Source organism: Tauraco erythrolophus, chromosome 19, assembly GCF_009769465.1.
Source record: "Tauraco erythrolophus isolate bTauEry1 chromosome 19, bTauEry1.pri, whole genome shotgun sequence".
Taxonomy (NCBI): Eukaryota; Metazoa; Chordata; class Aves; order Musophagiformes; family Musophagidae; genus Tauraco; species Tauraco erythrolophus.
This window is the reverse complement of record NC_141483.1, coordinates 1,845,476-1,859,904: the sequence shown is the minus strand read 5'-3', so window position 1 is coordinate 1,859,904 and position 14,429 is coordinate 1,845,476. Positions and strand designations below refer to the sequence as shown.

The 14,429-nt window shown below is 49.3% G+C and overlaps 1 protein-coding gene across 1 annotated transcript in view; it reads right to left on the bottom strand.

Moving 5' to 3' along the window:
- Window positions 1-281: 281 nt before the first annotated feature.
- Window positions 282-14,429, bottom strand: part of ASCC2 (activating signal cointegrator 1 complex subunit 2) — a 29,779-nt gene continuing 15,631 nt past the window's right edge. The window contains 9 exon segments of the mRNA XM_086623300.1: window positions 282-1,068; window positions 1,577-1,653; window positions 2,178-2,286; window positions 3,958-4,182; window positions 9,059-9,178; window positions 10,796-11,010; window positions 12,090-12,276; window positions 12,533-12,607; window positions 13,329-13,397. Coding sequence (XP_086479426.1) covers window positions 900-1,068; window positions 1,577-1,653; window positions 2,178-2,286; window positions 3,958-4,182; window positions 9,059-9,178; window positions 10,796-11,010; window positions 12,090-12,276; window positions 12,533-12,607; window positions 13,329-13,397 — 1,246 coding nt within the window. The 3' untranslated portion in view covers window positions 282-899.

Below are 14,429 nucleotides of genomic sequence, written 5' to 3'. Positions count from 1 at the left end.
TGATGATGGGGGCAGTTCTGCTCCACAGCGTGTGACAAGTGGTTATGGAGGAGGCAGCTCCCCAGGGACTCCCACCCTGCTGCCTTCAATTCGGAGTTCCACACTGGCTTAGGATGCCTTGATCCCGATTTGCAAGTGTCTCTAGTCTCAATGGCTGTGGCTGGATCTCGCTACCCCAACCAGCAACTGAATTTCACTGCCTCAGACGCATTACAAGGCTTGCTGAGGTTCCTCCAAGTGAAAGATCAATACGGTTTGTAAGAGCCTCAAACACCCACTAGAAGATTTAAATCATTTATTTGCACGTTCTGTTTTCACACATCTCACTCAAGGGACAAAAATTTATGATAAGGGCTTGTTCACCTGAACTCCCGTGTGTCTTGTCAGCAGCAGGAGCAGCCGGAGCGTTTTCCTGCTGACCTTCAAGCCCTACTTCAGAATAAGGCATTGCCGCGGAGCAGAAAGCTGCGAGGGCTGTTCCAGGGAAGCCTTGTGCTCAGAGCTGCCCGCTGCGTGGCCTGGAAGCCCGCCTGAGTTGCGGAGAGCCAGGAGGAAAATAAAAGGAGCCAGTACGAAAATAAATTTCTCGGAATTATAAATAGTACAAAAGGAAACGAGTGGCTGGTGCAGCCTGCCCGAAGCGCCGCGGTGCAGCGCACCCTCACCCACACGTCCCTCTATAAACGGAAGAGCAGCCAGGGTCTGCCTGGAGGGCAGTTCCCTTCCTGGGGAACCGGGCAGCTCTCCCACAGGGCTGCGATTCCGCGTGCAAGGAAGCGCCAAGTGTTGAATCCCGACATCCAGTCCCCTGAGCAGAGGGAGTGCCGAGGGAATGGAGCACAACTGCCTCCGCCTAAGCAGAGGACTGGGGACGATGCAACACCTGGGCTAAGAGTCTTTCAGGAAGGAATCATGCCTTTATTCCGCTTTCTGTCAGCCATGACTCGGCGATTATGGTTAGCTCTTGTGCTTTTGTTTGCTTCCTTCTTCCTGCGTTCCTGCACTGTTTCCCGGTTCTGCCCGTGGCCCTTCACGTTCCCGACAACAGCAGAGCTGTCGTGCTTGTGCCTGGAGCACACAGAAAACAGACATCACAACAAGCACACCGCGCGCGTGGGGGACAAAATATACCGGTCCCGAGAAACGTGGGGGTGTGAGGAGTTCAGCCATCAGGCCTTGAGCCTCGGCTCGCCCCAGCTCAGCAGGGCTGCTGCAAGAGCATCAGCATGAGCCACACAACGCCTGCATCCTTCTACACGCTGAGCCTGCCAGCTAAAGACAGCTCTTAAACGGTCCCAAGATCCCTGTGGGAGCTGTTCGAGCTCTGGGAAGCTGTGCTCTCCAAGATCCTATCTTGCACAGAGTTCTGCTGCTTATGATAACGAGACATGCCTGCCCGTTTGATGGGACAGAATAACCAGCAGCGAAGTAAAAGCTGGGCGAGGAAGTTACCACCACCATGGTAGTGACCCTGACGTTCAGGAACGTTAAGGAACAGTTACATCCTCAAGAACTCAAAGTCAGCAGCAGAATGCCTGCTAACTGCAGCAGAGCCATGGTTTCACCCCCTCCTTACCCCTTCCGCGCGAGGTAAGCCAGCCGCCTGGCTTCAGCTCTCTCCCGCAGTACAGCTGGGTCCTGCACAAAATGGTCCTACCACGGGAAGGAAGGAAAGAGGTCAGTAAACTCATCAGCATCACGCCAAAGGCTAAAGCAGGAGGTGATTCTGTCAGACCATGGAGCAGAGTCAAGTCACTGTTCATTCTCTCTTCTGGCTGAGCCAGCAGGATCGGTGTCAGTGACTCTGAACACAAAACCTGGCAGAAAACCTGACTGAGAAAGCCTTCCCACATCCCACCGCTGCCAGCAACACCATCAACGTCACCATTTCCAATATATCCATGACAACAGAGCGTTAGTGACCCTCAAAGTGTTCTGCTGGCATCTCCCATCTATGGAATAAAGGAGATTAAACCTCCCCACGGAGTAAGGGTCATTGCTCCAGCACGGTTAGCCTAGGAAGCAGTGGACAGCTGTACTCAGGGGACATCTCTCCATGCTGCTGTTAAAAGATTCACTCTCTGAAAGAGGAAATCTGCTCCACATCACTCTGCAGATGAAGCAGGCAAGACATACGGCAAATCTTAATGCAACTCCAACCACAAACTAAATGTCACCTTGGTTCTTTCCTTTTCAGCTTCTTCCTCTTCTTCTTCATCCTCTTCCTCTTCCTCCTGTCCTTCCTCCTGCCCTTTAGGTCTCAAGACCTGAGGAATTGTGAACGGCCTGAGAATTAAGATGCAAACAGTCAGCAATGATGATAGTACAAGCCACAAACGTTTCACTGAGCAGCATATCCTTTTTGGTTCGCATCATATCTTTCAAAAATGAGAATCTACAAATTTAATGGACTTTTTGTTTGTTTGTTGTTTTATTCCCACAAACCCCTGCCCCCCACCCCCCGCCCCTGAAAAAGCAGCAAGAGACCCAGTAGCTGATGACACATTTACTGTGGGCAATTAACAAACACACACTCTTCACTGGGGAATGTTCACTATGAAGTCGTTACTGAAAATAATCATAGTTTAAAAAAAAGGAGCAGGTCAGGAAAAACCTGAAACCTCACAAGGAGTTTCTCCAAGGAAACAACTGCTTCCCCTGGGAGAAGAAGATCCAGGCACAGCCACAAGGCATTAGTAAGGAGCACGCTTCACCAGGCTTTAGCTCACCAGTCGGGAGCATCGATTGTACAAAAGACAAACCCTCAAACCTCAAGCTCAAACTCAGACAGAAACACTAATGCTCAGAAAGTGCTGTGCTCCAAAACCTCCATGACCGGTCAGTGGTTATCCACGGAGCCCCAGCTTCACTGCTGTGCCCCAGTTTCATACGGGGGAACACTTGGAGAAATCCAACACGCTTTATGAACCACCCTGAACACACAGAGCAGCGAAGGGCCGGGGGGGTGGAGGAAGAACTTACCACACACCTATTGCTCTTCTTTAATATGTGTATTTATATGTGTGAGTGCTTAAATTCTACGGGAATTCAGATCCACCACTCCACTGGTGAAGAAATAAATGTAAAATCGGAAAAGCCTTTGTTACTTCAAACCTGTAGATGTAGTTTGCAGCAGTAACAGCCTCTAACCGTTCGTGCTGCCTCTCCAGGAGCGGCGAACACCGAGCCCCCGAAACAGGGGAAAAGAACCAAGTGCCACGCTGCTACAGGCAAACCACAAAAAGGATGTAAACTGAAGCCTTACCACGCTTTGGGAGGAAAACAAAAAGCAAAAGGGATAAAGGAACCCCGAAGATGCATTCTGCTTTGAGAAAACACTGACATCTTCATAACACATCAGAATTTAAAAGGCCCCTTTTGGAAATGTAAAACCAGCTTTTAAAACACGTTTTCTGTCTCTAGCTTTTATTTCAGAAATGTTCTCCAACCCCCATCCCAAACTACCTCTTTGCTTCCTAAAAGCTAATTGCCTCCAGCTGTCAGTCATTGCAGAGAGTTCGTGCAGCCCATCAAGGACTGAATTCCAGGTGTCAGCACTCTGAGATGTCAGAGGGGATTGCCAAGGAGAAGTTGTCTGGTTGTATAGTTTTCCAAGTTTTGGGGTTTTCCTTTGCTAACCAGTCATTTCCTGTTGCCCAGCTTAGATTTGTGGATTAGTTGAGGCAATGGCTGAGTCCTGCAGACGTGGAAGCCTGAGAACATCCTGGGTGCATGCCACGGCCACACTCCCTACCAACAGGGTGGGAGAGACCCAAATCTGCCCCCTTGCACGCTACAGAGAAAGCAGCAGCTGCAGAAAGAGGGCTGGTTTGAAGCATGCACGTTCTCATTGAGAAACAGAGCCAAAAACTAGTGTGGAACAGATTTGTGCGAGCCAGAGAACTCTAGGTGGAGATTCCTGTCAACCTCCCCATTCCCTGACGCCACAGCACCTACCTCCTACTGATCAGCTCATCGTCTGAGTCAGCATCGTTTGCCCCCACTTGGTTTCCATCGTAAGTGTCATCGTACTCGTCCTCGTAGTCCTCCTTGTAGAGCTGGGCTTCTCCTTGCCGCACAGGGACCTCCTCCACAATCACGCTGTACTGGCTGTAGCGCTCCTTCTGCTCAGCAACCAGGCGCTTGTCGTTCAGCAAACTCCTGGTCGTGTCCTTCTCCCTCCTGCGCTCCGCAGCATGGAAACGGAGAGGCAGACACAGAAAGGCAACGTAAAGATCTTCTAAGTTACTGTGTTAACAAGCAGAAGCTGAAGCAACAGAAGTCTCATCTCAAACTCCACAAAGATCACTCAGACCCACCTATTTCCCCTCTGATTTATAACAGGGCTGTTTGCCTGGCTACTAAACACGGTGGCGCCTGGCTCGGAATAAAGTCATTTTTAAACAGAAGCCCAGCAAGACTGCACAGCAGATAAGAACAGGAATCGGAGGCCACCACTGCCATTTGAGACAGAAAGGCAGCTTCTACAGGAGGCCAAATGCAATTGGACTCAAGCTGAGATTTGGCCAAGACCCGAGTGACACAAAAAGTCCCATGAATCTTGGATGGCAAAGGGCTAAGACTCCAGCCTAGGGACGGCTCCGCAGGGCCCGGAGTGCCCTCTAACACCACACTGCAGCACCGTCCCACTGCACACCCCGGGAGCGGGGCACGGACACATGTGTTCCTGTAGTCAAGAACCTGAGCTTACAACCGTGAGATGCAGGATATGGAGGTAGATGGGGAGAGCCAAAAAATTCCCAGTGCAGCAAGTAAGGATTAGAATAAGCACAAGCAAGAATGAAAAGAACAAAACGGAGGAGACTAGTGGTTCTGATCCAGCCTATCTCAGAGCACTGCATGTACAATTAAAAAAAAAAAAATAATTAGGAGGCAAGTAAATGATAGTCATCTTGAAGACCAAGAAACAGAAGTCTGACAGAGGTATGAAAAAGCAGCCACTGAGATGCTGGGTCTCAAGCTGCACAAGCATAAAGTCTTTGAAGTCCCATTTTTCAGACCAGTACATGCTCACAGCAAACCAGCACGGGACTCCACAGTCAAGTATTCCCAGCACAACTCGCAGCCCTCAAAGCCCAGGAGGAGCACGCATCAGTGATCTACTTGGCACCTGGATCTGATCAGAGAAAGCACCCATTCGGAGGCAGGCTGTCCGTGACTCAGGAACGGACGGGCTTCTGTGACACAGGTCGACAGCAGGGCGAGGGAGGGGATTCTGCCCCTCTGCTCTGCTCTCCTGAGACCCCCCTGCAGTGCTGCCTTCAGCTCTGGGGTCCCCAGCACAAGAAGGACATGGAGCTGCTGGAGCGGGTCTAGAGGAGGCCATGAAGATGATCCAAGGGCTGGAGCACCTCTGCTATGGAGACAGGCTGAGAGAGTTGGGCTGTTTGGCCTGGAGAAGAGAAGGCTGCAGGGAGACCTTCCAGCAGCCTTCCAGCACCCAAAGGGGCTACAGGAAAGCTGGAGAGGGGCTTCGGACAAGGGTGTGTAGTGACAGGACATGGGGCAATGGCTTTACACTGAAAGAGGAGAGATTTTCATTGGATCAAAGGAAGAAATTCTTCCCTCTGAGGGTGTTGAGGCACTAGACCAGGTTTCCCAGAGAAGTTGTGGCTGCCCCATCCGTGGAAGTGTTCAAGGCCAGGTTGGATGGGGCTTTGAGCAACCCGGTGTAGTGGAAGGTGTCCCTGCCCATGGCAGGGGGGTTGGAACTAGATGATCTTTGAGGTCCCTTCCAGCCCAAACCATTCTATGACACGCTAGCAAGCAGCAGGGACATGCTCTTGCAGCCTGATTTTCATGAAGAATCTCCAACCAAAGTAACATTACGGACAGACGTGGTTGCCCTCTCTTCCATGACTCACCCTGTTACATGCCTGCGTTTAGCTGCCAAACGCCCTACAGAGCCCGTGGGTAGTTCCCACATCCCTAGGCTGGGATAACATCTGCTGCTGCTATTCTCCAGGAGACCCAACTAAGGATTGGATAATTGTTTCCTGTCGAGCTGGTCTGGTGACTGCACAAGAGCTGCAATGAAGTGTTGCAGGCACCAATTCCAGGAAAAACAGTGGCATAACTCCTCTAGTCCCATGGTGTTCAGGACATGCTCTGACTTCAAGAAACAGATTCAGCTAGCAATTATAGCTGGACAGGCACGGACAAGTGGGATCACTTTTCAGGATCAAAGAATCATGCGTATGCTAGTAGGTTAATTTCCTCCAGCTTGCTTCTCTCCTCATCCTGGTGTGGCTTTCTCCTTCACATGGACAGTCTCTGCCCCAAGCTGCTTACACTTATCCGCAGAGCAATGGGTCCCAACCTGATGTGGGCTCTTGAAGCGCTATTGCGACATCAGGCAGCAACAACACTCGAAACACAAGCAGGATTCGGTGAGGAAAAGATTTTAAGAATGAGGGAAAAAAAATGGATACAATCCGAATCTAAAGCAGATCTCAAACTAGACTAGGAGAACTCTGTTAACCAGACGCTTGGGTAAAGCATCAGGCTTCTTGCTGCGGAACAAGGACTACTGAGGACGCTGTACTTTTTGTTTTGAAAGGACACTTCCTATTTATGGAGTTCTGAATGTTAAATCCTAGAGAGCAGGGGTACTATAGCTGACTGACTTAGTTAGATATGGTCAACTTTGGGCATAAGGTGTACATTGCTGATGACAGCTAGTTACCTCCAGGTTTTAAAAACTACTGAAAACATAAATAACGTGCCTGGACTTCTGCAGAGAGAGTGTTCTCAGTGTAAGAACTGTTTTGAAATGAAGACATAGACTAAGGGAGGGCAAGAGACACCTGGAACAGCAGCAGTAAGAATAATTCCAAGAGGACATGTAGCAGTACAGCAGAAGAGATGACGACTTTCTCAAGGAGTGATGCTGCCACTGGAGAGAAGACACAGCCTCTCTGGCAGCAGCTGGAGGGCAATGCCATGGGAGCAGGATCCCACAGGCCGGTGCTGTTTAACATCTTCATCAGCAAAATGAACAGTGGAATTGCTGAGGGTGCAAGTTTGCAGATGACACCAAGCTGCATGGTGTGGTGGACACGCTGGAGGACAGGGATGCCATCCAGAGGGACCTGGACAGGCTGGAGAGATGGGCCTGTAAGAACCTCATGAAGTTCAACAAGGCCAAGGGCAAGGTCCTGCACATGGGTCAGGGAAATCCCAAGCACAAGGACAGGCTGGGTGGAGAATGGATTGAGAGCAGCCCTGAGGAAAAGGACTTGGGGGTGCTGGGTGATGAGAAGCTCACCATGAGCTGGCACCGTGCACTGGCAGCCCAGAAAGCCAACCGTGCCCTGGGCTGCATCCAAAGCAGCGTGGGCAGCAGGTCGAGGGAGGGGATTCTGCCCCTCTGCTCTGTGAGACCCCCCCTGCAGTGCTGCGTTCAGCTCTGGGGTCCCCAACATCAGAAGGACATGGAGCTGTTGGAGCAGGTCCAGAGGAGGCCATGGAGATGATGCGAGGGCTGGAGCACCTCTGCTATGGAGACAGGCTGAGAGAGTTGGGGCTGTTCAGCCTGGAGAAGAGAAGGCTCCAGGATGATCTTATAGCAGTCTTCCAGTACCTGAAGGAAGCCTACAAGAAAGCTGGAGAGGGGCTTTGGACTAGAGTATGTAGTGATAGGACAAGGGGCAATGGCTTTAAACTGAAAGAGGGGAGATTTAGATCAGATCTAAGGCAAAAATTCTTCCCTCTGAGGGTGGTGAGGCACTGGAACAGGTTGCCCAGAGAAGTTGTGGCTGCCCCATCCCTGGAGGTGTTCCAGGCCAGGTTGGATGAGGCTTTGAGCAACCTGGTGTAGTGGAAGGTGTCCCTGCCCATGGCAGGGGGGTTGGAACGAGATGGTCTTTGAGGTCCCTTCCAACCCAAACCGTTCTATGACTTGCAACTTTGAAGGCTCTGTAAGCAATCTGCAGAGGGAGCTCCTGGCAGGGTTGTTCCATACGCTGCACGCACCGTGCTGAGCTCCAGTAGAGCTCTCTGGCCTTGTCCAGCTGCAGCCACCCACACATGCCAAACTTTGGGGAGGTGAGAGAGAACTGAGAGCGCCTGAGCACATGGCTCCTGCTGACAAGGTGCCTGCCTGCACCCCGAGCAAGGCAACGCAGCAAGCAGAAAGGAGAGAGATTGTGCCTGTCAATTGCCAGCTATGGACGCTTCACAAGCCATTGTCTTGGCCAGAGACAAAAGAAATTAATTTCCAAACCAATGTAAGTACTACAGCACTGCTGCTGAAAAGCTGTTCGACTGGTATTTCGGACAAAAAGTGCTTTTCTCCTGAGAAATTGATGCAGTCTTGCAACCAGAGCCTTAACTGCCGTCACGTGGCTCAATCTCCAGCCAGACTTTTATTTACCTTCTGTGTGAACACACACCGACACAAGGATCAGACTGGGCTGGTTAGGGAAAGTGTATAAAAAGAATCTGAAACAGATCAACATGTTACAGAGCTACAGCTGACACGAACAGGAGTCAGCAGGACAATGCCCCAACCTAAATTTGCACGGAGCGTGGCACAGCACAACACCCAAACTAGGCAGAAGGCAAAGGAAATGCCCTTCTGCAGGAAGCTTACAGCAGCAGGAACGACAGAAGTAGCCTAAGCCACTGAGTGGTATCAGATTTTGATGTAGATGGCTATCAAAGCTTCACTTGGATCTAAACCAAATCATTATTTATTCTCTGAGTCACAGATGGTTGACTTTCAGGTTTCTTTGTTCAGTACAAGTTGAACATTAAGACCAAGAAGCAGGAGCCCGACATTACCAACGAGCTCGGCAGAGCCAACTCTAGCAGCATCCAGAGGAAAGCCAACTGGGAAAAGCACTAACTGAAACCAACCCCCTACTAATATTTCATTTTACTTTCCCAGAGAAACAGGTGGGGAAACATTTTTGATAAGCCTCACCCCCTGCTAACAAATTCCCACAGGAGGTTTGTATGAGAAATAAATTTGCAGGTTCACAGAGAACTTCTTCCTCCTGACACACGGGGTTAGCTAAGGGCGCACGACACTCACCGCTTGCCTTTCTGTATCCGAGAAACATCCACTGAATCCCTACTGAAAACATCAAACTCATCATTCTGGAAAACGTTATGGCGAGAAGTGACGAGAGGAGTAGGGTCTGGCTTCAGCTGTCTGTTAAAAAAAAAAAAAAAAGAGAATAAAACCAAAGGTGAGTTGAAGAAAACCAAGTCCTCTCCTTCCTAAGCCCTTGGTTTATTCTTTGTCGGTCCCAAAGTCACCCACGGCACGGCAAGTTCCTCTTCGTGGTGCTGGCTGGGTCACAGACTGCTGTGGGACGTGCACACCACGACATGGCATTGGTTTGAGACCAAAGGCACAGTTTGGGAAGCCTGTCTTTGTGGGGAAGCTAAAGCAACTAACTGAAAGCAAAAAGAAAATTCTTCTGTTCATTTAAGAATAAGCAAAACCGTACAGCAGCAGGGAATATTCAACAGACTGTCTGGTCTCAAAACAGTGACTCAGTAAAGCCAAACACTAAGTATGATGAATTACACGCTGGAAAAAATCCCAATAATTTGCTGCTGTTGATTTCAGGATATTTATTTCCCTATAGTTCCTTCTGAATTCCTTCTCAGGGTTCCAGGTTAACGTTTGTTCAACTTTATAAGTCAAAAGGGCGTTATTTTTGTGTTTATTTTGCTGCTGCTGTTAGGCTGGGCATCTGAAAATGCTGCTGTGCCCACTTCTAAACTCTGCTGCGATCAAAATTCTATGTTTGCTATTGAACTGACAGCTTTGTTTCACGATGCAAAAGGCAGAGAAAAAAAAAAAATATTAAAAACATCGAGCTCTATCTTCTGTAACTGCTGGCTTCGCAGAAAAACCAACCCTTCCAAAAGCTCACCCCACATCATTTGTGCCAAAGTCAGCAGATCGACTGTGAGAGCATGAAGATTGTTGCAGAACTAAGATTTTTTTTTTTTACATCATTTTTCTGATAAAGATGCTTTCCCTTTTTTAACGCAACAAAGAGACAGTCTGCCCGTTCCTCCATGAAATGTGAACAAACAGCACATTCACATCCTGACACTCAGGCAGAAACTGCTGTTGCAGCACAAACACACGCTAGCAGCTGCAGACAAACCAAAACAACCCAATTCCACTGCCAGCTCTAAACCCTACGCCCCACGCACAACCCCGAGAAGCTGGCAAAAGCCTGGCAAGTTTGTCAAAGGGTAGATAAAAACGGATCTGAATTGCCGTTTCCCATCTCTGATTTCTTTTCAATCACAAAAGAGCAGCCTGTCAAATACTCCATTTGACCCTGCAGGTTGGATTTCAGCTGAATTAGTTGCTTTGAAGATGCCCTTTCCTGCAGGACAGCTGGGATTTTAACACCTACGACCCTGTCCTCTGCAGCAAAATCACTTCTGAAGGCAACTCATTTTATTGCCCAGTCCAGGGTCCCCATGATGGAATTTTAAACGCTCAAATAAGGACCATTAAGGTACAAGTATTTTCATCCCCCATCACAAAACATGACCCAGCATCTGCTCTACTGAAATGCTGAACAGTGAATGTTCCAGCCTTCTGCAGGGACACAAGGGCAGAAAACTAGTGGCAGATGGCAATGAGAAGCTCTCACTGCAGCCATCTACCCCAAGAAAACGCACGTGCAACTTCTCAGAGCTCTACAAGTGTCTAACCTTCAATAAGAATGACATTAAATCACAACCCACAAACGAAAAAACCAAAGGCATCAAAGCTGTGCCAGAAGTTGTCCCACACCTTTGCATTGCTCGGTCCAGTTTATCCAAGTACGGCACCAGCTTATCTTCCAGAATGTTGTTGATCACTTGCTCCGTGCTGTAACTGTACTCTTCCAGGCACGCCAGGATGAAGCCCTCACCAAGGTCTGGCAGCAGGTCCTTCACTTGCGAGATCAGGGAGTCCAGCTCCACCCCTGACACCTTGGCAATGGGCGCAGCAGCTGCACCGGCACACTACATGGACCAAAGAGAATGGGTGGCATTACTGGAAAGAGACAGCAGCTGAGGGAAGGCAGGTATGCAGATCGAGAAAGGGAAAGAAACAGTCTGGGCTGGTAGAATTCAAACACAAAGAAGTCAAAAACTGATGTCAAAAAAGGAGAGAAATCAGCCAAGATGTTTGTATTACTCAAGGTCTATGACAGACTTGGGCACACAACTACTTTAGTCTGTCCCTGAGTCAGCAAGGATACTCTGGAGAAATCTTTCCTCAAATAACATAAGAACTGTGCATTTAAAAAACACGCACACGAGCTCCAGTGAAGCAGCACAGCGTTCGAATGAACCACGGCACGAGGAAACCCAGCCCCACGGGAGTTAGAAGCAAGTTGCCTAAAGACAAAGCCAGGATTCAGGTGGAGCTTTGTTCCCTGTTTCACAGGGTGCGTGGGGCTGCACTGAAATTTGGCAAAGGTAAGAAATGAAACTAATCTCATGCAATCCCCCAAACTGAGCAAACCAAGCCTCTCTCCACAGAGTAAGGACAGTGTCCAGTTTTGGGCCCCTCACTTCAAGAAGGACATTGAGGTGCTGGAGCGGGTTCAGAGAAGGGCAATGAAACTGGTGAAGTGTTTAGAGAACTTGTCCTGTGAGGAGCAGCTGAGGGAGCTGGGACTGGTCAGTCTGGAGAAGAGGAGGCTCAGGGGGGACCTTCTCGCTCTCTACAATTACCTGAAAGGAAGTTGTAGGGAGATGGGGGTCGGTCTCTTCTCCCATGTTAGGAATGACAGAACGAGAGGGAATGGCCTCAAGTTGCACCAGGGGAAATTTAGGTTGGATATCAGGAAGAATTTCTTTCCAGAGAGGGTTGTGAAGTATTGGAACAGGCTGCCCAGGGAGCTGGTGGAGTCCCCATCCCTGGAGGTGTTTAAAAACCGTGTGGATTTGGTGTTGAGGAACATGGTTTAGGGACCCTGACAGTGCAGGGTGAATGGTTGGACTCGATGATCTTGAGGGTCTCTTCCAACCAGACGATTCTATGACTCTATGACAGAAAGAGCAGAACCCTGTCCTGCCCACACAGCTCTACTCGCCTCATCCTCTGATGCGTACGCAGCCCCGAGCTCTTCCACGTCCTCAGCAGTGCTCTCCACTATTGCTGATGCTCCATTAGATGCTGCTGGTGGTGGGGGATCCTTAACAACTTGTGCTTTTTTCCTGTCAACCCCTTCCCACGCACTTTCCACTGCTTGGAGGATATAGGCTGTCCTGGTCTCATCTCTAAGAGGACAGCATTAAGGACATTTCTAGATGCACATATTCGGACCTCACCTTGAAGCGACTACGCAGTTTTCTGTGACTCCCAAGCCTGTGCCTACCACAACATTCCCCCCTTTCTTTTTTAATGGAAAACTTTCCATCACTCACTGCCAGTCACGCAGCTTAACCAGAGGCAGCAACAGTGGAAATGCCACTGGGGTGAGGGAATCTCAGAGAAGCCAGGCCTGCAAACCCCCAAGGTGACAGCAAAGGATACAGCGTGGAGGATGCTTGCTGAAGCAGGCTGACATCATCCTCAATAGGAAACAGCTCATCATAGTCACGGAGAAACCTGAAAATGCAGAAGCAAGTTTAATCAGTCGAACTCAAGAATAAATTACCAGCAGATCTGTCACATGCTACCATCCCTGCTATGCCCCTTCGACTTCCTCACTGCTCAGGTAGGAACACGTACAACCTCTCCCCAAAAACTGAATTCCAGTCTGATTTTGACCCCATTATACTGCAGCAACGCTCCCCCCCAGCCATCAGAGCCAGCTGCAACACTCCTCGTGATGCCGAGACCTGTAACCCAGTGCCGCATTACAGACGAAATATGGTTTATGACTGGAACATGATCGGAATGACAGCATCCTCAGGAGGGCAAGAGCCAATTCCCAGTTCTGCCACTTACTCACTTCTCCTTTTCAGCATTAGCACTTAACATCTTTCTGGTCTGGTCAGCCCAGTTGAAAAGCAGAGATTAGTAATAATAACCTAACTTGTCGAGGTAGCTAATTGCTAAATTGCTATCCTCCACTTTGAAAGCCTGGATTAAAGAGAGTGAAGAATAACATTCTCCAGCGTCACGCAGCATCCTCCTCACCTTTACAATGAAGTCTGTATTGCAGCCTGACATCCTCTCGCAGCACTTCTCCCAACTAGCCAGCGCGATTTCTAACTCCCAACCGCACCGTAATGCCTCATAACAACGTCTCGGGCCGTTCTGTTGTAAGGAACGGAGGAGGAAGGCCAGCTGACCCTCCCCTCGGGCCTCCTTCAGCCAGACTCACCTCCTTTCCTGGAGCACCGAAGTGAAGATCTGTAGAAATTCCTCAATAAAAGGCTGAATGTTCTCACAGCTGCAGGAAAGGATGGCACAGCAGAGAGAAAAGCTCAGTGGCGAGCCTACCGCGCTGCACAACCTCCCCATTCCGCCTCACTGGCCAAACCAGTCACATCCATACGTCAAGGGAAAATCCCACTTGAAAACAGGTATCAGTCCACCTTTTGGCTTTCACGGGAGCAAAGGGTCACATGCAAACAAGTTTCTTTCATGGCTTCAGCAAACGTTTCAGCCAGCAAGATCTAAAGCTGTCCCACAGTTAGAATTACAGGACTTCTGACAGACCTTACAAATCATAGTTTGATGCCTCAGACTTGCAATAAGCAGAGAAGGGCGTGGAGTGCTTTTGTAATTGCACTTATTATATGTTTTGGGATTATCCCAGTGAGCCTCCCAGAAAATATGTGCTCACCTATGCGAGAACACATGCCACCCAAACTCCTGTGGTGACCTTTCTCTTATAACGCCCAAACCTCCCATCGCTGCCGATACATCGAGCCTCGCAGCAAGACAGAGCATCCTCTGCAGCAGATGAGCATTAAGAAAAATGTACTTCCCTACAAGCCAGACATTGTTTTCACAGTGGCCTCAGCTCTCAGCAAACTGGCAATGAGTGTCTAGAACTGTCCTTTGCTACCTCTGACGTACATACAGCCCTTAACGTTGTGGAATCTGAACACATTACGCTCTTTGGTTCCTTTACACTTTCAGGATTGTGGTGGGTGCTGAAAGGCGACGCTCAGGTGAGCAAGCGTAAGGCAAGGCTGCCATTGCTCCTGTAAGGATTGGACTAGATGATCTTTGAGGTCCCTTCCAACCCTAACCATTCTATGACTTCTAGCACAAACAGATCAGGTGGCTTAGTCCAGGTCACAGAGGCAGTCAAGGAAGCAAAGCCAGGTGTCTCATAAGGAATTCCATCAGCAGACACTTCTCAACTTCTTGGAGAGCTTTCCTGATGTCAAACCAGGGAAAATATTCAAGCAGAACAGGAGCCACAGAGACCAGCAATCTATGAAACCTGTAATGAGTACGGGCAAAGAGAGAC